Source organism: Onthophagus taurus, chromosome 6 (assembly GCF_036711975.1).
Source record: "Onthophagus taurus isolate NC chromosome 6, IU_Otau_3.0, whole genome shotgun sequence".
NCBI lineage: Eukaryota > Metazoa > Arthropoda > Insecta > Coleoptera > Scarabaeidae > Onthophagus > Onthophagus taurus.
This window is the reverse complement of record NC_091971.1, coordinates 12957000-12982355: the sequence shown is the minus strand read 5'-3', so window position 1 is coordinate 12982355 and position 25356 is coordinate 12957000. Positions and strand designations below refer to the sequence as shown.

The 25356-nt window shown below is 30.6% G+C and overlaps 2 protein-coding genes across 18 annotated transcripts in view; one reads left to right on the top strand and one right to left on the bottom strand.

Moving 5' to 3' along the window:
- LOC111417827 (still life) overlaps window positions 1-25356 on the bottom strand; it is a 159711-nt gene that overhangs the window by 75405 nt on the left and 58950 nt on the right. The gene's annotated exons all lie outside the window — the stretch shown is intronic.
- LOC111417828 (serine hydrolase-like protein) lies at window positions 1455-23369 on the top strand. 5 transcript variants are annotated; one of them, XM_071196639.1, is made up of 2 exons: window positions 1455-1763; window positions 15801-16682. In XM_071196639.1, exons 1-2 carry the CDS (start codon window positions 1715-1717, stop codon window positions 16628-16630), a joined length of 879 nt encoding a protein of 292 aa, XP_071052740.1. In that variant the 5' UTR covers window positions 1455-1714; the 3' UTR covers window positions 16631-16682. The 5 variants fall into 5 exon arrangements, with proteins under 5 accessions (XP_071052740.1, XP_022905988.1, XP_022905990.2 ...); XM_023050220.2 differs by lacking the exon at window positions 15801-16682 and adding an exon at window positions 7821-8709; XM_023050222.2 differs by lacking the exon at window positions 15801-16682 and adding an exon at window positions 22529-23369 and having other exon boundaries at window positions 1466-1763.

The following is a 25356-nucleotide window of genomic DNA, read 5'->3' as shown; positions in this document are numbered from 1 at the left end:
GATAGTTGCCAGATATCCGTTTCAGCATTATTATACAGGAAAATGTACTGATGAATAGAAACTCACAACTCAGCCTAGACAATAAATTGCTGATATATACTGCCATACATTTTACAGCTACAGCGATTTCAGTCTAAAATTCTTCGACAAATATGTATAGCACCTTGGTTCGTACCTAATTACATCTTACATCAAGATCTCAATTTTACTGTAAAAGAAGTAATTGCCCAGCGAAGTTGCAATTACATGGAAAAGCTGCAAATTCATCCAAACTGACTTGTAACAAATCTGTTGCTCCGAACTACTATTAAAAGATTGAAGCGAAAGGACCTACCAGAACTATTATCTTTCATTTCTTAGACTGTATAAAAATGTTATTGTTTATTATTACCATGCATTAATATGGTTTTCTTTTGGACCTACTACAGTGTGTTAATTAATTATCATACCCGACGTCTTCATTACAAGTATGCAAAAAATATCGCAAATCCCATATTGCAATACCAATACTGTGATATTGGTTGCGTGATGACGTCTGGTACGATAATTAATTAACACACTGTATTTAGCGAGTTAACTGTGTTATTATTATTATTATTTTTTTTATTGTTGTTGTGAAAAAATCATCTGTTTTGTATAACCAAATACGAGTAACTATTCTTTGGGTGAAAATTTTCTTTCCAAACAAAAATATTCTTTGATAAAAATACTTTTTAGCGGAAATATCTCTGATCTAAAATGAAAATAAAGGCAGTCGGGGTCACGTGAATGGAGGAAAGGGAGAGAAGTCGAAAGCATTTCGAAGAAACGGATATCCGAGTTTTCTGGGTTTTCGTAGGGGGCTGTAAATCCGAGTGGGAGTTTGGGGAAAATTGTACTTGGTGTATATATAGATATATAGCATGATACGAGGAGGCATTTGTAATAAATACAATCTCACGATGGGGATAGATTACCAACAATGGCAATAATAATACGTAACGTTGCGATACTTTTAAAAATAAAAATATGTATAAAAAGAATCAAAGAGAATCATTTTAATGGTTTCAAAATGACATGCATAAAGAATACATCGATTTCCATTCTGTATAATATTTAATATAAATAAATAAAAATGTGATCATAAATACTCGTCGAGGTTTTGCAAATAACTGAATATTTAAATATAATTTATCCAAAGCTTCGAAAACGCAATTCGACACGAAAAATTAATTACCAACGGGCAGAGTTAATTAAAATTGGTTAATAAACTACCGGGCGTTATGCAACACATTGATAATTGATGAAACCCATATAGAATAATTTATCCGCTCGTTTTCAAGCGATGGACGACGCTGAGGGAGCGTTAAAATAGAATTTATTGCACGATTTTTCAAAAATACTATTCCCTGCAAATAGGCAACCTAATTTGCTATGACGTCACCAACATTTATATTCCAAACATAGCCCAAGTGAAGGTCAACAACCATTAGACGCTAGATTTTCTATTTTGTAATTAACGTTAATATTAGAATCCGTTCTCGTATTTTTATGGTAATAAAAATTGCTAAGTCAGCAAAATAATTCATATAGAGATAACGAAGTTACAAAACGTAACGAAACGTGTAGGTTCTTATCAGAAATTTCATACAATCGTAACGGTACGCATATCTACATCAATTTTACACTACAACATATATTTTATTTGAACGTTTGAAGTTTAAATTAAGAAAGAATGAAGATTGAAGAACTTCGTATACCCGCACCATGGGGACATATTGCAGGTAAAATATCAATTTTTAGCTTTATTTAGCATTTTTTGAATTCGAAACATTTTATGTAATTTTGATTTATTTAACGAGTTGCGATAACGGGATAAATTGTCGAGTCATTGTCTTTATTATGTAGTATTGCGGAGAAACAGGAAATTTTTAATCTTTGTTATTATTACAATAAAATTATTTGTTAGATTTTAAATTTTCTAACAAATTTTCGAATTTAAACTGCAACTTCACAAAATTCAGTATAAACATAATAATGATGTAGGAAGTTTTTAAGAAAATAAGTTATAGAGTAAAGTTTTTGCTTAATAATGTTTACATAGTGTAGAAAGAGAAATGTTGATGCTTTTTTCTCATACTTTACCTATTTCTATAAAGATATAAAACTTTAGCCAAGTTCTCGGAAATAATGCAGAATTTTGGAAGTCTTCATCCAGTTTGGTTCATTAATCGATTTTATGTTGAGGTTCATGAAAGAAAAGGTGTTGAAAAACTTTCCTGATGATAAAATGTCAATTTAATATCAATGTGGTCTCAATTGCAGTCTTTGACTTAATAAACCAAAATCCTACATTATCGTTTTCATTCATGCAGGATATGTTAAACAGTTTTGGCTAGATACGGTATAAATTGCACCCCTTCTGCAGCAAGCGACCTCAACTTAATAGAATCATACATACATCCTTGACTCTCTCGAGCTTTCCATTAATATAACATAATATTGATACGTCTCGTTCACAAGCGACCTCGGCTTAACTAACAATATGTTCTTGAAAACTGTCCACAAAACTTGTCATCATTATGGTATTGAAATAGCAAACTTAATTGAAACATAAATTCATGAACCTTGAATCTTTTGACATACTTCTTCAGCGATAAGGTTGGATGGTTGTTGTGTTTTCTTGATGGCTTCTCCATGAGACATGTTTTGAATCAGTTTCTTTACTAGAAAATTTTCTGGATTTTCGGGTATCTATTACAGCTACACAAATGCAAATGACGGGAGTTTAGTGCAAGTACTTATACTTGGACAACACGACTACACAACAAAGGAAGTTGTTCGACAAGCCATGTGAACGTTCTTCTATGAGAAAATTTCTCCATCAATGTCTTGGATTTTACTCTTAAAAAATAAGTTGTGTATCTCTTAATCCGGGTGATAATCAACAACTTATCCAATTTTGTGAGATTGTGCCAAAATTCAAATGCCGATCAAGTCAACTTTTGTGGTTAAGCGATGAGGCGCATTTTTACCCTTCTGGTTTTGTTAATAATAAAAGTATGGGAAAACACTACATAAAATGAAAGTGAACCTAAAATTAATGAGAGTTATTATTAAATGTGTAATGCGAAATTGTGTAATAAGCAGAAATATGGTATCCGAAGAATTTTTTACTACAGGTGTTATCAGCAAAAGATAAAAGTAAGTTTAGAGCAACAGAAATGAAATACCTACAAAGAGTAAGGGAGTGACAAAATGGGATAGAATGAAAAATGAACAAATCAGAACAAACCAATTGAAGAATATATAGAACAACGAAAACTGCAAACTACTATGCAAGAAAACTTGGGACAATACAATATCAAAGATACTAAAGAGGAAAGAGTATTTGTGGAGTAAAGCAAAGAATTGAAGAACGCACAAAATTGAAAAGATTGGAAAAAATTTTGTAAACACTTAGTTTAAGTATAAAATGTATTTTGAAAAATGAATTAGCCTTTACATCCTCTGGGTAAAAATGGGATTTGATGATATATACATATATCTGGTTCTGTTTATAAACACAGCTTTAGACACTGTGCGAGAAAAAACACTCATTTACTTCATAAAAACACATTTTGAATACGCTGTTCGTATTTTATCAAGAATAAGGCTAAAAATGCGTTGTCTGATAATTCTAAGCGGTAGCTTGCAGTGATCCAGAACTTTCTCACACCAAAACTGGACCACTTTTGAATGAATGAAACTTATGGTAACTTAAAACTAAAAGTTCCTGATCCATCTAGGACAATCCCAGCTTTCAAACATATGCTATAAAGGATTATTCAAAACTTTCAGGCAAGAAAGCATTAATGTTAATGGAGGACATTTTTCAATGAAGTTATTCACGAAATCTTCTCGTTTTATTGGCAAACCTTGTAGGGTGCCGAATTCCAGAACAGTCAAGAGTCTTATCATCTAGATCAAGATTTTTCTTGACAATGGCGATATCAAGATGTTGTTTTTTAATGACACCATTTTACAAAATTTGTGAAATGTCTGCATTAATTGCGTCTCGACAGAATTTTCTGTTGTTACACCTTGCCACTTTTTTTAACGTACTTCTTAACTGTAAGTTCTTAACTGTGTGTGTGTCTGGTAATCAAAGCAATTTTACTTCAACTTGTGTAATAGGTTATGATGAGGGCGTCACTATTGTGGTTTCATATTCTGTTGTTGAAGCCACATAATGATGTGTCCTTTTTTCATGCAGTAGTGGAATTGTCAACTCACATGATTTGTACTTAACGCATTTTGCCATAAAACGTAGGAGATCGTTTCGATTAATAGGAAACGGGGTTTTAATCGCAGAGTTTAATTCTGCCATATATTAATGCTATAAATCCTTGTCCACAAAATCACGTCTCACTTTCTCTGCTATAACGATGCAAGAATCACTCAATTATTAACTCTTCTTCGGCAACCTTTGGAATCTCCAAATCCTTTTCCAAGACTTTGTACCAAACGTAACGGTCTTTTGCAAAAGGTTAAGTTATGGAAGAAGTTTTTGAGATAGTAGAGTTGAAATATCCTGTTTAATAAAATATTATTAAAATTATCTGTTTTCAAAAATGAAAACATTAGCCATTTTCTTAGTAATCTCTCTAATGATAAGGAAAGGAATTACTCAATATGGAACCTAACAAATACATTTAAATGCCAACAAATTGTTAACCCTCTGGCGAGCGCACAGCGACACTTTGCTTTTACCATTTTCATGTAGTATTATAAATATGACGATGATATGATATTCAACCTTGACGATGAAACTGAAGGCGAGAATAAAATTATTCAGGAAGGCGATCACAATAATGAATCCGAACAATCTACAAATGATGACGACGAATACATGGAATTATCACATAAACAAAATGAAGACTATCAGTATCAGTTTTACGTGGGTAAAGACATAGAAATAATCAAAGGCATCAAAGTGATGCCTGGGTCTAAAGGATTAGCAAAAAATGTGTCAAATTGTTTAGAGTCCATTTTTATGTTTGTAACCAAGGATATGATTGACAATATTGTATCTTACACAAATATATATATTGAGAATAGAAGATCAGAAATTGTCCACCAAAGGGATAGAGATTGTAAACTAACTTGCCGCACTGTTCATTATTGCAGTAAAGAAAGGAAATCATGTAAATATCCATGGATGGCACTCTCCAAAGCTGGCATTGGAATGATAAGACTGGGAGCTGCATTTAGTTATAAGAGATTTTTGTTTCGACTTCGCGCTTCACGTTTTGCCGATGTAAGAACTAGAACGAATCGAGAAAAAACTGATAAATTAGTCGCTATCAGAAATGTTTATTATAATTTTGTGAAGACTTGCATGAATAGTTACAATTTGGGAGAATTTGTTACAATAGATGAGATGCTACATTCATTTCGAGGTAGATGCGGATTTGTACAATATATGCCACAGAAACCAGCAAAGTATGGCATAAAAATGTATGCTCTGTGTGATAGCAAGATCTTTTATACTTGGATATTCGCGATATATTGCGGAATACAACGCGATGGACCTTACAAGACATCCAATAAACCGTTCAACATAGTCCAGAATCGAAATATAACAACCGATAATTACTATACTAGCTATCCTTTGGCTGTTTATGTTCTCGAAAATGGTTTCTTCCAAATATATCGTGTACTGTGGGAACTACTCTATTTGGCTTTCAGGAAGATATCACCATTGTTTCCTATGTACCCAAAAAAAATAAAGCTGTAATTTTACTTTCTACAATGGACGACACAGGTGAAGTTGAAAAAGTGGTGTAGATACAGTTGACCAGAAGTGTGCGTTTTATACTGCTCAAAGAGTTACCAGAAGATGACCTCTTGCATTTTTTTTTCAAATCCTAGATATTGCAGGAATAAATTCGGCGACTAGGCGAGGGAAATTTTTAAATGAACTAGGGTTGGGTCTTATAGAAGAACATCCAAAATTCAAACACTTCCGAAAGAATTGGTAGAATTTCTTTCCCAATATCGAGAAATACCAGAGGTACCCTTAGCAGTGAGCCAAAATCGAAGTGGCAGGTGCCAACTTTGTAATGCCCATAAAAATAATAAAACTATAGTTACTTGTAGTACATGTCATCAATTTGTTTGCAAAAATCACTCGAAAAAGACTGTGCTTTGCGATACTTCTTGCCAAAATTGCCAGAATTTTTCACGATTATGCAAAAATAAATTATTAATGTTTTGTTGTTAATAAATATTTAATTTTTCACTTTTTTTGTCATTGTTCCTGGCAATAATTACTTTGTCCATTATCAAATGGGCAGATTTTTCTATTATCGCATTTTCATTTTTATGATATCTATGAGACGCGCTCGCCGAAGGGTTAATAGGCTTATTAGAAAAAGTGACGGTTACTGGGCAAGACGTCATGAAGAGAAAACAAATACCTTTGCTTAACATTTTTCAACCACACCCAGAATTAGAGTCTTAGAATTACAGCTTTAGACACTGTGCGAGAAAAAACTTTCATTTACTTCATGAAACAACTCTCTACGTTGAAGAAGAGTGACATTTTGAATACGTTGTTCGTATTTTATCAAGGATAAGGCTAAAAATGCGTTGTCAAACAATGCATTCGTAATGAGATTGCAGCAATACCTGCCAATATGCTATAAAGGATTATTCAAAACTTTCAGGCAAGAAAGTATAAATGTTAATGGAGGACATTTTTCAATGAAATTATTGACGAAATCTTCTTGTTTTATTGGCAAACCTTGTAGGGTGCCGAATTCCAGAGCCGTCAAGAGTCTTATCATCTAGATCAAGATTTTCCTTGACAATGGCGATATCAAGATATTGTTTTTTAATGACACCATTTTACAAAATTTGTGGAATGTCTGCATTACCTTGCCACTTTTTCAACGTACTTCTTAACCACTGGTAATCAAAGCAATTTTACTTCAGCTCGTGTAATAGGTTATGATGAGGGTGCGACAGTTATGGTCTCACATTCTGCCATACTCCAAAATAATGGTCCATACAAGTAGTATTATTTGTACAATTATCTTTAGCTGTTAATGCCATAAATCCTTGTCCACAAAATCACATCTCACTTTAATAACGATGCAAGTATCACTCAATTATTAACTCTTCTTCGGCAACCTTTGGAATCTTCAAATCCTTTTCCATTACGGAAAGTAGGTAATACAACTTCATAGTAATCCCATCACGATATAGTGTTTCCCACATTCCTCCGATAATTTAATACATCTTCCTCCTTATTTCTCAACTTAACTCAAGATACAAAAAAATATTTGCATTACACTTCTGCCCAGTTTGGGATCAATAAAAGGAGATTATTATCAGCATAACTATTAACAAAGTCTATTCTAAATAAGTAATTTAGTATAGATCTTCGCCTTATTCAGATCACGCAGGAATTATGAGCAACACATTTCGATAATCACCTTTATTTTCTCGCCAGTTTTTCTACACTCTTGACAAAAACGTGATTTTAGTTTTTATTTCTAGAATTGATATTATTTCAAATACTCCAAGAATGAATGAAATGATCAGATCATGATATCAAATATTTTCTGTTTCTCCTCGAATTCTTTGAACAACCATTTACATCTTCTTGTTCGTATTAATCCAATTTTCATTTATATTTATCGACTTTTCTTTCCAAAGTGGGGGAAAGCAGTTAAAGACAGTTAGTGAAATATTAAAAAAAATTATCATTATTAAATTAACCCATTACGATTTTTTTACAATCAATTTCATAATGTTTAATATTTGACTAACTGTTGTTTGTTCTTGTCTTCTAGCAAAATCTTGGGGTTGTTCAAATGATTACGTCATCTTAGTACACGGTAATGGTGATAATGCGGGTGGATTCGACGGTCTAATTCCATTACTACCGAGTAATTACACTTACATAAGCATAGATCTTCCAGGGCACGGTCTTAGTCCTCCATTTCCGAAATCACATCCTGTACACGTACTAGATATTGTTTTAGTTATTAAAATAGTGTTTAATTATTTTGAAAAAAACGATTACGTTTTAATCGGACATAGTATGGGTGCAATATCTTCCATGCTTTATACCATGATATATCCAGATAAAGTGAAAAAACTTGTTACTTTGGATATGGCTGGACCGTATAGTTATAGTCCTGTACAATATGCAAATATTTTACTAAATCAATTTGTGTTGGTGGATGAAGTCAATCTTAATAAAAACGCGAAGAAATGTTTGAGTTTTGAAGAGTGGACTACTAAATTAATGAAAATTAGGGGTTTAAATAAAAAAGCTGCTGAGAGTTTAATGACAAGGATGCTTCGTTTAAGCGATAATGATTTATATTACATTGAATATGATAAAAGAGGAAAATCAATTATTGGACATGATGGTTTAAAGGATCATGTAATTGAAATGTATAAAGAGCGACCGATTAAATGTCCATTTTTAATCATTTTATCGACGCAATTTCCTACAAATATGGTTTATTTAGATTTACGTCGATTTTTAACGAAGAAAGGAGTTAAAATTGAAATTGTTAATGGAAATCACGATGTTCATATTAATTATCCTGAAATATTATCAGGATTCGTTTCGTCATTTTTAATATCTACACAAAATAAATTATGATAAATTATTTTATTTTTACATTAGCTTTTAACAAGATTTATTAAACTAAGTTAATTAGTTTCTTTTTATAGTAAAATCGTGGAACGATATCGAATATGAAACTATCATTGTTACCCATGGATACACGGATAATGCAGGATCTTTTGATCGATTAATTCCAAAATTACCAAATTCGTATCATTACGCTTGTGTGGATTTACCTGGTCATGGCTTTTCAAGTTATTTTAATGAATCTCTTCCGGTTCAGTACACGCAATATTTGATGGCTTATAAAAGTGTTGCTGAATATTTTAAAAAAGAAAAATATATTCTTTTGGGACATAGTTTTGGTGCTCAACTTGGTTTACTTTTCGCTCAATTATATCCAAAGTTTGTATCTAAAGTAATTTCGTTGGATAGTATATATTACGCATCATTTAGCATTAAGCTTTATATGGAACATATTAAAGCGATCCAAGAAAATTATTTAACCACAAATAATGATAGAAAAACTTATACGTATGAGGAAGCTTTCGAGAAAGTTCGTGATTTAAGGATATTTGCAACGCTAACCGACGAAACAACCAAAGATTTATTTAATAGGATGGTTATAAAGAATGAAGAAGGAAAATATGTTATCACTAATGACAAAAGATTACCTCTAATGCCATGTGGAACTGATGAATACAACGTTGAATTTTTTAAAAGAGTTCCTGTTCAGTGTCCTGTTTTAATATTATTAACAAAAAATAATCAATACAACGATCTTAGTTATAAATTAAGAAAATATTTTGAACAAATTGGATTTATTATAAAACGTATCGAAGGTGATCACCATGTTCATCAAACAAATCCGGATGAAATTGCTGAAATTGTTACTGAATTTTTAATGTTCAATAAATCTAAATATTAAAAATTTTTATGTTTTATTTTTTGCTCGTTATTCCATTTATTTCGATTTTTTTAGTTTAAAAAACATTGAGTTGGCAAGAAATCGTTATTATCTTTTAAATTGGCACAACGTAACTAATAAGAACAATTTTTTATTAAAAGGTTAAACATTTTCAAGAATTTTTCACAACTGTTATTGTAGCTTTACAAAATTTACTTGTTAATTGATAAAATAATTATTTAAGCGTTAAGAACACAAGTATTTAATTAAGCCTTATTGACACGAATAAATTCAAAAACGGGTTTTATTACGGCAATGCATTATGCTCTTTCTGCAAACAAATATTTGTTGTAATTTATCTGTTAAAGTTAATTGTATACAATTATTGGAATGTATAAACAATATTAGTTTAAATATTCAATCACACATTAACTTTTTTTTCCTGATATTGGGGCAATAATTAAGCAGATAAATTTCTCAAAACCTGAAAATTAAGTTAGAAAAATTAAATTGAAACATTTTTTAGTCTTTGGTGTAGTAATAATATATCTTCCTAATTTACAATCTGGCATAACGTGTCAGATAGATATCGATCATTTTAATCATAACAAATAATGTTTTGCAAACAGTATTTAATGGGTCCAAATTATGGAATTTGTCATTATAGAAGCTACAGGCCAAAGAATATTTCCAAATCATAAGCTTCGGAGTTATACAATTACCATTGAAAAGTTCCTTGTGCTTAATATTATTAGAACCAAACATCTTTTAAATATTCTTTGGATTCTTTGTTTTTGCAATTCTGGTCTGAGGACTCATTTAAACACATGAGTTTCAAATATTATACCATACTATATAAGTTCTTTAATGCCAATAGGTAGCTGAATAATGTATGATTGTTATCGAGCAAGCAAAGCAGGTTTGTTACACCACAAACGCTTCCTTCTGTGCATTAGTTAATGGAAAAAATCATTTCGATCTTTCTGGCCAAAATCTGCATCACAACATGACCTTTAACATGATTTATGGTAAAAGAATGGGCGAAGGTTTGGAATATTCAAGTGATGAATAAACTGAACGTATATCCAATGTATTGTATGAATGAGTAAATAATATAAGTATCACTAGAACTAACAGTAGACCTAGAACTACATGAGAAAACACTCACACTTATCATTATCTGAAAACTTTAAGTGAAACTATTCATGACAGTAATTTATACAAAACTAAATACAACAAAGTTGTGGTATTGCAATATGATAAACAGAAAAAAAATGGGACCTCAATTTTTTTCGTGATGTTTAATACTTCTTCAGATATCCTTGATTTCTTTTCTACATTGTGTATCTATTAGTGCATTGTTTTGAATAATCATGGTTATTGGGTTTCTGCTTAATACGTCATAATGTTTAATCCGTGAACCTGGTCGATGTTGTATCATGTACTTAAACTCTTCCAATAATAAAGCCCATCGGCACATTTTTTTTGTTCATAGTTGTCGTAAACATCGTACTCCAAGTAAGTAAACACGAAATCTCTTTAAAGCCTCCACAATAGCTACTTCCAATTCGTAGCTATGATATTTTCTTTCTGCATCATTTGTTGTCCTGCTCCAATATTTGACAGGATGCAGGTAACCATTTTCACGACTTTTTTTTTAATAATATCGTCCCAAATCTGTCATGGCTTGCGTCATCGTGCAGCTCTATTTCATCATGATAATTAAAACTTCTTAGTACGGGCTCTTCACACAAAAACAGTACACTCTGCAATTCTAAAATGAAACTGCTTGTTAAGACTGCCTTTTAAGAAATCTGGCAAAGGTTTTGCTATCAACTCATTATTTGGGATATATTTTTGGAAGTAACCGGTCAGACCCAAAAAGCTTTGAACCTTTTTCACTGTGTTTGGCGTGTCCCAAATACTTCACCTTAGACATCATAAATTAGAATTTTTTCAGCATCATCTATAGTTATAGCCGGTATAATGATATCATCTATATTAGTGGTGGAACGGATATCCGGCAACTATCCGGTATCCGGCCTATCCGGCCATTTTTTAAAATTCTGCCGGATACCGGATAGTTAACAAATATCCGGTTTTGACCGGATATTAGAAACTTATTACTTAGTACTCTACCATTCACAGGAATTATCTAGCATCTCTTTTAGGTGTTGGACACTGCAGATAATAATCAAGTTCAACCCCAACAGGAGTTTTTTCATTGAATACAACTTTGTAATTCATCATCACATTCATTACTAACAGAACTGTCGCTGTTATCATTTTCGATTGTTAATTAAAGTATCCTGTTTTTAATGCAACAAGCCGTTTTGAAAAATCGCTCAATTTTCATCGATAATTTTCAAAATTCGGTATAAAATTAATTTCTTGAAGGATCCTTGTGGAAATATCACCAATTATTAATTAAAGTATCGTCTTTTAAATGCAACAAGCCGTTTTGAAAAATCGCTTTTAGTTCTTGAGAAATGAATTTTTGAAATGATAGACAATTTTTATCGAATTTCCAATTTTCGCCGATTAAGTTTTAACAATTCGTATAAAATTCATTTCTTGGAATATGAGTATGAAATTTTTCCAAAATATTAATAAGAGTGTCCTCTTTCCAATGAACCAACACGTTTTGAAAAATAACTTTTAGTTTTTGAGAAAACAATATTTGAAGTTTTGATAAAATTTTCGATGTTGCAATTTTCATCGATAATTTTCAAAATTCGGTATAAAATTAATTTCTTGAAGGATCCTTGTGGAAATATCACCAATTATTAATTAAAGTATCCTCTTTTTAATGCAACAAGCCGTTTTGAAAAATCGCTTTTAGTTCTTGAGAAATAAATTTTTGAAATGATTGACAATTTTTATCGTATTTCCAATTTTCGCCGATTAAGTTTTAAAAATTCGTATAAAATTCATTTCTTGGAATACGAGTATGAAATTTTTCCAAAATGTTAATAAGAGTGTCCTCTTTCCAATGAACCAACACGTTTTGAAAAATAACTTTTAGTTTTTGAGAAAACAATATTTGAAGTTTTGATAAAATTTTCGATGTTGCAATTTTCATCGATAATTTTCAAAATTCGGTATAAAATTAATTTCTTGAAGGATCCTTGTGGAAATATCACCAATTATTAATTAAAGTATCCTCTTTTTAATGCAACAAGCCGTTTTGAAAAATCGCTTTTAGTTCTTGAGAAATAAATTTTTGAAATAAACGATAATTTTTTCGAATTTTGCAATTTTCGCCGATTAAGTTTTAAAAATTCGTATAAAATCCGTTTCTTGGAATATGAGTATGAAAATTTCCCAAAGTGCTAATAAAAGTGCCCTCTTTCCAACTAACCAATCCGTTTTGAAAAATAACTTTTAGTTTTTGAGAAAACAATATTTGAAGTTTTGATAAAATTTTCGACGCTGCAGTTTTCATCGATAATTTTCAAAATTCGCTATAAAATTAATTTCTTGAAGGATCCTTGTAGAAATATCACTAATTATTAATTAAAGTATTCTCTTTTTAATGCAAAAAGCCGTTTTGAAATATCATTTTTAGTTCTTGAGAAATAAATTTTTGAAGTAATCGACCATTTTTTCGAAATTTCAACTTTCACCGATAAAGTTTTAAAAATTCGTATAAAATCCAGTTCTTGGAATATGAGTATGAAAATTTCCCAAAGTGTTAATAAAAGTGTCCTCTTTCCAATGAACCAACCCATTTTGAAAAATAACTTTTAGTTTTTGAGAAAAGAATATTTGAAGTTTTGATAAAATTTTCGATGTTGCAATTTTCATCGATAATTTTCAAAATTCGGTATAAAATTAATTTCTTGAAGGATCCTTGTGGAAATATCATCAATTATTAATTAAAGTATCCTCTTTTTAGAGTTCATTTTGTATCTTGGATCCAAATAAGTTGACATATCTTATCAGCCATCTTATTAATTTCATTTTCATTCAAATATCGCAATAATGTGGCAATATAGGGTATCATTTCAGAAATGCACCAGAAATTATAACCATAATGACCGGATAGATATGCCGGATACAATGATTTCTTAGTTGTACCTCGTTTTGGTTCTTTTACTCTTATTGCAGATACTTTTCGTGGTTATTCATCTTTTTCTTATGAAGAAGGCTTCTTGGGGTTTAGTCTAGATTTTCCTTAACCCTGCTTAGACATTCCTTAGACAATTTCTCCTTATCACTTTTAATTATTAATACCAACTTAGACTTCAATGGCATCAATGGCATGATGGCGATCCTAGTGAATCATAGACTGTTATAGATATCTCACCACGGTCCCTTGCTAAACTTCTCATTTGTGGAATTGACATTTTGAGTCTTCCACGTGTCCTGTTTTCAAAAGGATTCCATTCTATTACTCTATGATCAGGCTCATTTATGTCTTTCTCCGTATTATTTCTTCGTTTATACTAGATTGCTCAGTCATTTCCCATAGTCATTTGAAAATACTCTTGGCCAGAATATTTGTAGTGTGTCCCGCAGACATTTGTAGACTTTATCATTATTTTTTTCGGCTGCCAGGATGATAAGTCGTTTGTTTATTTTTCAATTTGTTTCTTGTTTCGTATCTCAAGCTTTTCTCAACAATTTTATTATACTAAACTAGTAACAAGCATATTATTGTATTGCAACAAATTTTGATGTCTTCTTTGCTATTGGTATCTGTTTCCTAAGTTATCTGGGCTTGAGCTATATTACGACTTAAAAAGTTATTTTCATTTTTGAATAATACTTCAAAAACTTTTTCGTAGTGTGTCATATTTAATTTATGTTCCAGGGATCTCTGCGTTTAGATTACCATTGTGTTTCTATCTTTAAGCACATCATTACTTTTATTGAAGATGTTCATAAATTCTCTCTAAAATTATCGTTATTGTTCATAAATGTCCCTCGTCTATTTGTGTCTTTGCCAGACGTATTAAAAGTCCAGATTCTATTATCATAATCAATATTTCATTTAATGTCCACTTAACTTAAGTTATTGCTAAGCACAATTATATTTTCAAATATATATGCTAAAGATTTAAACAGTTTCATAGCAAACCCAATTATTGTTTTAATTCAGTCTTTTTGTGTCAAAAATGTGCTTTGCTAGCTTCCACATGTTTACAATTTTGTGCACGAATTTTGTGTTACATGAAAAGAGATAACGTACATATATTTTTTTTCTAGAAAGAGTTTACAAAGTGAATAAGTACAGATCATTTTTCAAAATTTTCTTTAAACAGGCTTCAATTATTAAGTTAAATAAAAAGCAGAGAAAATAAAATAATTCAATCAAAATTTGCCACAACATTTTTTCTTTACTTTCAGCAAAGTGTCACGGCGACCCATCAAATGAAATAGTGATCGTGCTTCATGGATACTTGGATAACGCAGGATCTTTCGATCGATTAATACCAAAAATGCCAGAAATGTATTATTACGTATGCGCCGATCTGCCAGGACACGGATTTTCATCCGGGTTTGATTCATCGTTACCCACTCATTACCTAAACTTCTTATTACCAATAAAAGTAATAACGAATTATTTTAAACGAGACTCCTACGTCTTATTAGGACATAGTTTCGGAGCAACGCTCTGTATAATGTTTACCCAATTATACCCAAAAACCGTTTCTAAATTAATTATGTTAGACGCTTTGTATGTTATACCAATAGATGCTTATACTTACATGAATAGTATAAGATTTTCTCATTTAGATTATTTCGAAAAAATAAATAACGGGGTAAAACGTAATGGTGAATATAAATACGATGAGATTATAAATAGATTAAAAAGGGAAAGATATCCTGATGTGAAGGATAACGGTCCGGCTGAAGATATCGCGAAAAGGATGATCAAACAAAATGAAAATGGAACATTTTCGTTCACAATAAATTCGTTGTTGAAATCGATGATTATGCCTAGTTTTACGTTTGAGTATAAAAGGATTATGTTTGAAACTCACCCCGTTCTTTGTCCTAAATTAATTATTCTAACTAAAAATCATAGTTACAACGATTTAAATCAAGAGATGAGGAATTATTATGAAGAGAAAAAATATGATATTCGAGAAATTGATGGGGTACATCATGTTCATCAAATCGAGCCTGAAATTGTTTTAAAACATATAGTTCCGTTTCTTTTAAATCAATCCTCTAAATATTAATTTATTGTTAATCAATTTATGTACTTAATAAATTTTTTGTAACGAATATTAGTTTTTGTTCATAAAAAAAACTCAAAAATTATTTCTATTTCAGTTAAAACGTGGGGAAATCACGATGATCCAACAATAATAGCAATTCATGGAACTGGCGATAATGCAGCAACGTTCGATGGTTTAATTCCATTACTTCCTAAAACATTTCATTATGCGTGTATTGAATTACCGGGTCATGGAAAATCAACACCATTTCCACGAGGAATTCTCTTGTACTTCGAATATATACTTTATTCAGTTAAAATATCAATGGATTATTTTAAGAAAAACACTTACATTTTAATGGGACACGGATTAGGAGCTGCACTTTGCACATTTTCTGCACAAATGTATCCCGAGTTTGTGTCAAAATTAATTTTAATCGATGCTTTAACTTCATGGCCTGTTCATCCAATTGTATTTGGAAAGCATTTGACTGAATCTATTCGAAACACGATTCAAGGGGCGAACAATAACACAGAGAATATTTATAGTTACGAAGAAGCCGAAAAAATATTAAAAAATAGCAAAAGAGAAGGAAAATTATTACCAGAAACTTGTAATAAATTACTCGAAAGGATGTTGACTAAAGTTGGTGAAAACAAGTATCTATTTTCCTGGGACGAAAGGTTGGCGAGAATGCTTTATCCCACTTTTCATATCGAAGACACCAAACAATTTTTAGAAACTATGCCAGTTAGAGCAGATACTGTATTTATCAATTTCACTGGGACAAGTTCTAGATATTCAGATTATAAGGATAAAACGTGGAATTTGTTCCGGGTTAGAAAACATTACATTAAAGGAGATCATTATTGTATTTTTACGAATCCAGAGGCAATTTCCAAAATTTTAAACGAATTTTTATTGAAGGAAAAATCTAAATTATAAGTTTTATAGTTGTAAAAATAAAGTTATAATACGTAATAAAATTTTACTTTAATCGTTTTATTATTTACGCCCAAAAGTTTTATCAATAAAAATGGAATAGCTTGAATTACTTGTAATATAGAAAACATCGTTTAATCTTTTGAAAAAAATTTGAGAATTTAATCTCTCTACAATCTATTCTCTCCTCCTTCTTTGTATTTCCTCTGTTGAAGGGTATAATATTTTCTTCTTTCTTATTGTCCATACTCCCACATTCCAGTCTTAATCTCCCTCCAACAATCTCCCAAAATCTTAAAATTGCTACTCTGCTCAAGCCCATGCTCGGACTTTATCGTCCTTCTGTCTGCTTCCACCCTCATCTTCTCCAGCTTCAACTCCTCTCTCATAATATATCCCGAAGTCTCCTTACTCAACCCCAATACCCACCTCCAATATCTCTCCTTGATCTGTTCCACCATCATCTGTTCCTTCCACCCCACATTTACGCTTCATACATCATCACATTCCTTACCAGTCAATCAAACTTTATTTTCCGCCTACACAAATCTTTTCGAAATATTCGGTCCTTCCGGCTTCATATCTGCCCCAACAATCTACTTGCCTTTCTAACTCTCTGCCTAATATGATGCCCAACCCAAGTACGTAAATTCACTTACATCTATCAAGAACATCTAGGGTTGGGTTGGGTTGGTTTATGCTATTGCTGGCACAAGACAAGATACTGCCAATACAAATCTAATTACTGCCTTGTGAAATTGCTTAATGATTGCAGAAATTAGCTATTGCTAATAGAAGACTAATTATTAATGCTAGATGACTAGATACTGTTAATAGAATACAAAAACTGCTTGCCGAAAATGAGATAATGCCAATATAAGACTAGATACTGCTTCTACAAGACCGTTTACTACTTGCAGAGGATTAAACACTGCTAATGTAAGACTGGATCCTGCCAATACAAGATGAGATATTGCTTACATAAGGCTATTTAACGTTTGCAGAAAATTAGTTACTGTTAATAAAAAACTGATTAACAATGGCAGAAGATTAGATACTGTTAACAGAATACAAAAACTGCACGCAGAAGACGAGCTAATGTCAATTAAAGGCTAAACACTGCTTGTAAAAGACTACATACTAGGAACGGAAGACATAGATACTGCTAGACATGATAATAGTAGACTAATTACTGATGGCTAGAGATTAGATTCTGATAAAAGAATACAAGATCTGCTTACTGATTACTTGTAAAGAAGTAGATACTGCCAATAAAAGACTAAGTAGTGCTTACAGAAGTCTAGATAGTGCTGCTGGTAGACTAGATATTGCCAATTCGACTTGTGTGACTGAAGAAGGACAAAATATATACTCTCTACGCTAAAAGCAAGGCAAGTGTAGGAAGTTTGAGGATGTGCACAGCTTCGAATATAACGTAAAAGAAAACGAAAGCAATATTAGATTGGAAACACCAAGAAATAAGCGATTTCAAAACATTGCCACACCGAACCTCTAGAATCAGATGATGATGTGAAACTCAGACGAATCTAAAGGATTTTATTGGACCGAATCTTAACAACACCATCTAATTTAAAATATACGGGGTTGATATAATTAATTAGTCGAATGCATTTTATAATAATAATCATCATTTGTAGGATATCAAATATAAACTTTAAAAACTCGTATCTCAAGAACGAATGGAGATATCATCATGAAATAAAGAGCATTTTAACGCAAATTTGATGAAGATTTAATATGCCATAAATAATTGTTTATTTTCCATAAACATATTTGATGTGATTTTTTAAACCCAACTTAGCATGTTAGATTATTCTAAATTTAAGAACAGATTAAAACAGTCGTATCTCAAAAACTAATTGAGATATCATCATGGAATAGAAAGCAATTTAAAGCAAATTTATTTAGTATTTAATGTATTGAAGATCATTTCTTTGAATCGTCAAATTTTGGAGTTATGATTTTTTGATTGCAACCTTGCATAACTTTAAACATAAATGTTAGGGTAATTAATCCTTACGTATCTCAATAACTAATTAAGATATCGTTATGAAATTAAAAGCAGTTTAAAGCGAATTTAATGAAGATTTAATGAACTATAAATAATTTCTTATTTTCCATAATCAGCGTAGATACGATTTTTTAAATCCACCTCTGCATGTTTGATTTTTGTAGATATCAAACACAAACTTTAAAAATACGTATCTCAAGAACGAATGGAGATATCATCATGACATAAAGAGCATTTTAACGCAAATTTGATGAAGATTTAATGTGCCATAAATAATTGTTTATTTTCCATAAACATATTTGATATGATTTTTTAAACCCAACTTGGTATGTTTGATTATTCTAAAATTTAAGAACAGATTAAAACAGTCGTATCTCAAAAACTAATTGAGATATCATCATGGAATAGAAAGCAATTTGAAGCAAATTTATTTATTATTTAATGTATTGAAGATCATTTCTTTGAATCGTCAAATTTCGGAGTTATGATTTTTTGATTGCAACCTTGCATAACTTTAAACATAAATGTTAGGGTAATTAATCCTTACGTATCTCAGTAACTAATTAAGATATCGTTATGAAATTCAAAGCAGTTTAAAGCGAATTTAATGAAGATTTAATGAACTATAAATAATTTCTTATTTTCCATAATCAGCGTAGATACGATTTTTTAAATCCACCTCTGCATGTTTGATTTTTGTAGATATCAAACACAAACTTTAAAAATACGTATCTCAAGAACGAATGGAGATATCATCATGAAATAGAGAGCATTTTAACGCAAATTTGATGAAGATTTAATGTGCCATAAATAATTGTTTATTTTCCATAAACATATTTGATATGATTTTTTAAACCCAACTTGGTATGTTTGATTATTCTAAAATTTAAGAACAGATTAAAACAGTCGTATCACAAAAACTAATTGAGATATCATCATGGAATAGAAAGCAATTTGAAGCAAATTTATTTATTATTTAATGTATTGAAGATCATTTCTTTGAATCGTCAAATTTCGGAGTTATGATTTTTTGATTGCAACCTTGCATAACTTTAAACATAAATGTTAGGGTAATTAATCCTTACGTATCTCAGTAACTAATTAAGATATCGTTATGAAATTCAAAGCAGTTTAAAGCGAATTTAATGATGATTTAATGAACAATAAATAATTTCTTATTTTCTATAATCATCGTAGATACGATTTTTTAAATCAAACTCGGTGTGTTTGATTTTTGTAGATATCAAATGTAAACTTTAAAAACTTGTATCTCACGAACGAATAGAGATATCATCATGAAATAAAGAGCATTTTAACGCAAATTTGATGAAGATTCAATGTGCCATAAATAACTGTTTATTTTTCATAAACATGATTGTTATGATTTTTTAAACCCAACTTGGCATGTTTGATTATTCTAAAATTTAAGAACAGATTAAAACAGTCGTATCTCAAAAACTAATTGAGATATCATCATGGAATAGAAAGCAATTTGAAGCAAATTTATTTAGTATTTAATGTATTAAAGATCATTTCTTTGAATCGTCAAATGTTGGAGTTATGATTTGTTGATTACAACGTTGCATAACTTTAAACATAAATGTTAGGGTAATTAATCCTTACGTATCTCAATAACTAATTAAGATATCGTTATAAAATTAAAAGCAGTTTAAAGCAAATTTAATAAAGATTTAATGAACAATAAATAATTTCTTATTTTCCATAATCATCGTAGATACGATTTTTTAAATCCACCTCTGCATGTTTGATTTTTGTAGGTATCAAATACAAACTTTAAAAATACGTATCTCAAGAACGAATGGAGATATCATCATGAAATAGAGAGCATTTTAACGCAAATTTGATGAAGATTTAATGTGCCATAAATAATTGTTTATTTTCCATAAACATATTTGATATGATTTTTTAAATCCAACATGGCATGTTTGATTATTTTAAAATTTAACAACAGATTAAAACAGTCGTATCTCAAAAATTAATTGAGATATCATCATGAAATAAAAAGCAATTTAAAGCAAATTTATGTAGTATTTAATGTATTGAAGATCATTTCCTTGAATCGTCAAATTTTGGAGTTATGATTTTTTGATTGCAACCTTGCATAGCTTTAAACATAAATGTTAGGGTAATTAATCCTTACGTATCTCAGTAACTAATTAAGATATCGTTATGAAATTCAAAGCAGTTTAAAGCGAATTTAATGAAGATTTAATAAACTATAAATAATTTCTTATTTTCCATAATCATCGTAGTTACGATTTTTTAAATCAAACTCTGTATGTTTGATTTTTGTAGATATCAAATGTAAACTTGAAAAACTCGTATCTCACGAACGAATAGAGATGTCATCACGAAATAAAGACCATTTTAACGCAAATTTGATCAAGATTAATGTGCCATAAATAATTGTTTATTTTCCATAAACATATTTGATATGATTTTTTAAACCCAACATGGCATGTTTGATTATTCTAAAATTTAAGAACAGATTAAAACAGTCGTATCACAAAGACTAATTGAGATATCATCATGGAATAGAAAGCAATTTGAAGCAAATTTATTTAGTATTTAGTGTATTGAAGATCATTTCTTTGAATCGTCAAATTTTGGAGTTATGATTTTTTGATTGCAACCTTGCATAACTTTAAACATAAATGTTAGGGTAATTAATCCTTACGTATCTCAGTAACTAATTAAGATATCGTTATGAAATTCAAAGCAGTTTAAAGCGAATTTAATGGTGATTTAATGAACAATAAATAATTTCTTATTTTTTATAATCATCGTAGATACGATTTTTTAAATCAAACTCGGTGTGTTTGATTTTTGTAGATATCAAATGTAAACTTTAAAAACTTGTATCTCACGAACGAATAGAGATATCATCATGAAATAAAGAACATTTTAACGCAAATTTGATGAAGATTTAATGTGCTATAAATAATTGTTTATTTTCCATAAACATATTTGATATGATTTTTTAAACCCAACTTCGCATGTTTGATTATTCTAAAATTTAAAAACAGATTAAAACAGTCGTATCTCAAAAACTAATTGAGATATCATCATGAAATAAAAAGCAATTTGAAGCAAATTTATTTAGTATTTAGTGTATTGAAGATCATTTCTTTGAATCGTCAAATTTTGTGGTTATGATTTTTTGATTGCAACCTTGTATAATGTAATATTACGATGTATGTACTAAATTTTACGCAATAATTAAAAAGTTATAAAATATCTAAAAAATGTATAACAATAAATCATGCAAACCATCTCGATGCAATTAAATTCGACTCCCCATCCCAACTCATCCATACCCACTTAAATTATTATCACTAAAAAATATTGAAAATATGAAATGCAAATGGAATGATTGAAGGATGCTAGCCACAAGTATTTATCAGAAATGCCGATATCCAATTTTGCAATTAAATCATTGCCCGTAATGAAAATTTAGCACAACATTGAAAGCTTAAACCTTTGACGTATCTTTAATTGATAATCAATAACACAATTGGGGTTCAATTTTTTAACTAAACATAAAGATTTCATCGTTACAAAAACTACCTATAAATATATACGCATAAATTATTTCAGTGGAAAAAGAAAACAATCGATTGAAACTAACAATAAAATTATATTGGTGTAAATCGAAAGGGTTTTGTATCCACATTTGTTATTGTTGAAACTGTATATTTTGTGAACAAATACAACGAATTCGAAATGATAGGATGTTCCATTAAAATATATTACTCCTACATCAAATGGTTTAATCTAGATAAATAATGTTTTGCGTTAAAATTTCATGTAATATTTCATAATTTAAAACGATTTATTTTTTTTTCCAGTAAAAACATGGAATGAACCATCTTCAGAAGCAATATTAGTAACTCATGGATATATGGATAACGTAGCATCATTCGACAATTTACTTCCATTATTACCAAAACAATTCTATTACATTTGTTTTGATTTACCAGGTCATGGACTTTCAGATCATTTCCCTAAAGGAACATTTTTAATGACGCTAGATTACCTGTTGGTTTTCAAAATTATGGTTGATTATTTCAAAAGAGATAGCTACATCTTTTTAGGACATAGTTATGGAGCTCAAATAGGCATTCTTTTTAGTCAACTTTATCCTGATTATATTAAAAAAATCATTGTTTTGGATACGATATCATTCAAACCGATTAATTTCTTTTTATCACTTGAGGTTGGTATGGATTTGATTTTGAATGAAAAACAAAGAAAGGTATATTCTTTTGAAGAAGCTGTAAATAAAATAACGCAAAACAGAGCTTTTGGAAAGGTGGATAAGAAATCCGCTGAAAACTTGGCTAAGAGGTCTTTGGAAAAGATTAGTGAAAATCAGTACGTTTTTCGTATGGATCCGAGGCTGAAAGAAAGAATAAACCCAACTTGGGAATTTGACTATGTCAAACAAACTCATTTAAAATTCCCTGTTAAGTGTCAAGGGGTATTTATATTTTTTAACGAATCTCCATTTCATAGAATTTTTAAATTAATTTATGAACACCTCAGAGATAGAGGATTCGAAATCCATCATTTAGATGGAAACCACGACTATCACATAACCCACCCGGAAGTTGTTGTTCCAATAATAACCGAATTTTTATTAAGACGTCATAAATTATAATTTTTAAATAAATTTTTGTTTTAAATTTTCGATTATCTTTTTTTTTTGAGAAATTTTACTCTGATCTGGGAAATTTTATTACGTCAAAGTCACAATGGTACTTAAGATGAGTGTAGCGAGTGAAGGACGTATCCAGAAGTGAAACAAAACTCTCTACACGATAGCACTACAGGTTCAGAGATGGTGCAAAAAAATATTGACCCCGTCTTTCCCAGTTGGAGAAGGATCATTGAAGTACATACAAGAAAGATTTTTATTAGATCTACTAAATTAAATTAAATCGTATTACAAACAATGTAAATTTTTACCGAATAAAAGCTTTTAAAAGAAAAAATTTGTATCGGGAAAAATGGGAAACGGAAACCGGAAGGAAACAAAACCGTTTGCTACAGTTTGTCATATTGCGGTAAAAAATTCGCGACCGGGTTTAGTGGATTTCCGGATTAATATCGTGGCGCGAAGTGCGGAGTGAACTTTTCCGGTTACGCCGTCAAACTTGGCGAACTTTTTTTCTCCATGCATAATGTACAGCATTTGGATGGAAGTGCGGATAAAGTGCTGCGAAAGTTTCGAGATTGCACGTTTAAATTTACATCGTCACCGAACGAACGTAATTCGATCTAATTTTCGATACGTATCGATCACGATCCAATTAAAGAGAATGCTAACTTTAATTTAAAAACAAATCATCTTCAAGAATCGTTTTTTAATCACTTAATTATGTTTATCGATTATTAATCACAATTCTTTTACAAATATTTTCGACAAAAAAACGTAGTTTGCAAACAACAAAATGAAGCTTGTCAAATCAATATACTAACGTACAAAACCCTGAAAAGGAAGAGGTACCAAATAGTTCCTGAGCACGTACCTCAGCAAAAAATTGAAAGCTGACGTCGTTGTGAATTATAGTTTGTGCTATCGGATTGTAGAATTTGTGACCGTGTTTTCTGCTGCTTTTGACAAAGCCGTTTGTAAAAGACGTATGCAAAAATTATCATTTGGACAATCAATATCGTTAAAATCGCAATTTACGTGGTTTATATTAAAAAATCTGTCACCATTCAAAAACTATAATCGATAGAGTATCGAGATTTGCATAAAAATTTTTCATATTGAGCAAAGAAATCATAATCCATAAACAGTTTCTGCCTTACTCTCACCATTCTCTAGAAATAAAGCTAGAATCGTCAAAATCGCAATTTGCGTGGATTATATTAACGAAATCTGTCACTACTCAAAAACCATAATCGATAGAGTGTCGTGGTATTCATGAAAATTGTTCATTTTAAGCCAAGAAAGCATAATCCATAAACGGTTTCTGCCTAGCTCTGACCATTCTCTAGAAATAAAGCTAGAATCGTCAAAATCGCAATTTGCGTGAATTATATTAACGAAATCTGTCACTACTCAAAAACCATAATCGATAGAGTGTCGTGGTATTCATGAAAATTGTTCATTTTGAGCCAAGAAAGCATAATCCATAAATAGTTTCTGTCTAGCTGTCACTATGCTCTAGAAATAAAGCTATAATCGACCAAATCGCAATTTGCGTGGATTATATTAACAAAATCTGTCACTACTCAAAAACCATAATCGATAGAGTGTCGTGGTATTCATGAAAATTGTTCATTTTGAGCCAAGAAAGTATAATCCATAAACAGTTCCTGCCTAGCTCTTACTATGCTCTAGAAATAAAGCTAGAATCGACAAAATCGCCATGTGCGTGGATTATATTAACGAAATCTGTCACTACTCAAAAACCATAATCGATAGAGTGTCGTGGTATGCATGAAAATTGTTCATATTGAGCCAAGAAAGTATAATCCATAAACAGTTCCTGCCTAGCTCTCACTATGCTCTAGAAATAAAGCTAGAATCGACAAAATCGCCATTTGCGTGGATTATATTAACGAAATCTGTCACTATTCAAAAACTATAATTGATTGAGTGTCGAGATATAAATAAAGATTGTTCGTATTGAGCCAAGAAAGCATAATCCATAAACAGTTTCTG

Bases quoted from the DNA above. Each gene is read 5' to 3' on its own strand.
- LOC111417828 (XM_071196638.1), top strand. From the start codon at position 1,715: ATGAAGATTGAAGAACTTCGTATACCCGCACCATGGGGACATATTGCA. The intron at 1,764-14,867 runs GTAAAATATCAA...CTTTACTTTCAG, and splicing joins ACCATGGGGACATATTGCAG to CAAAGTGTCACGGCGACCCA.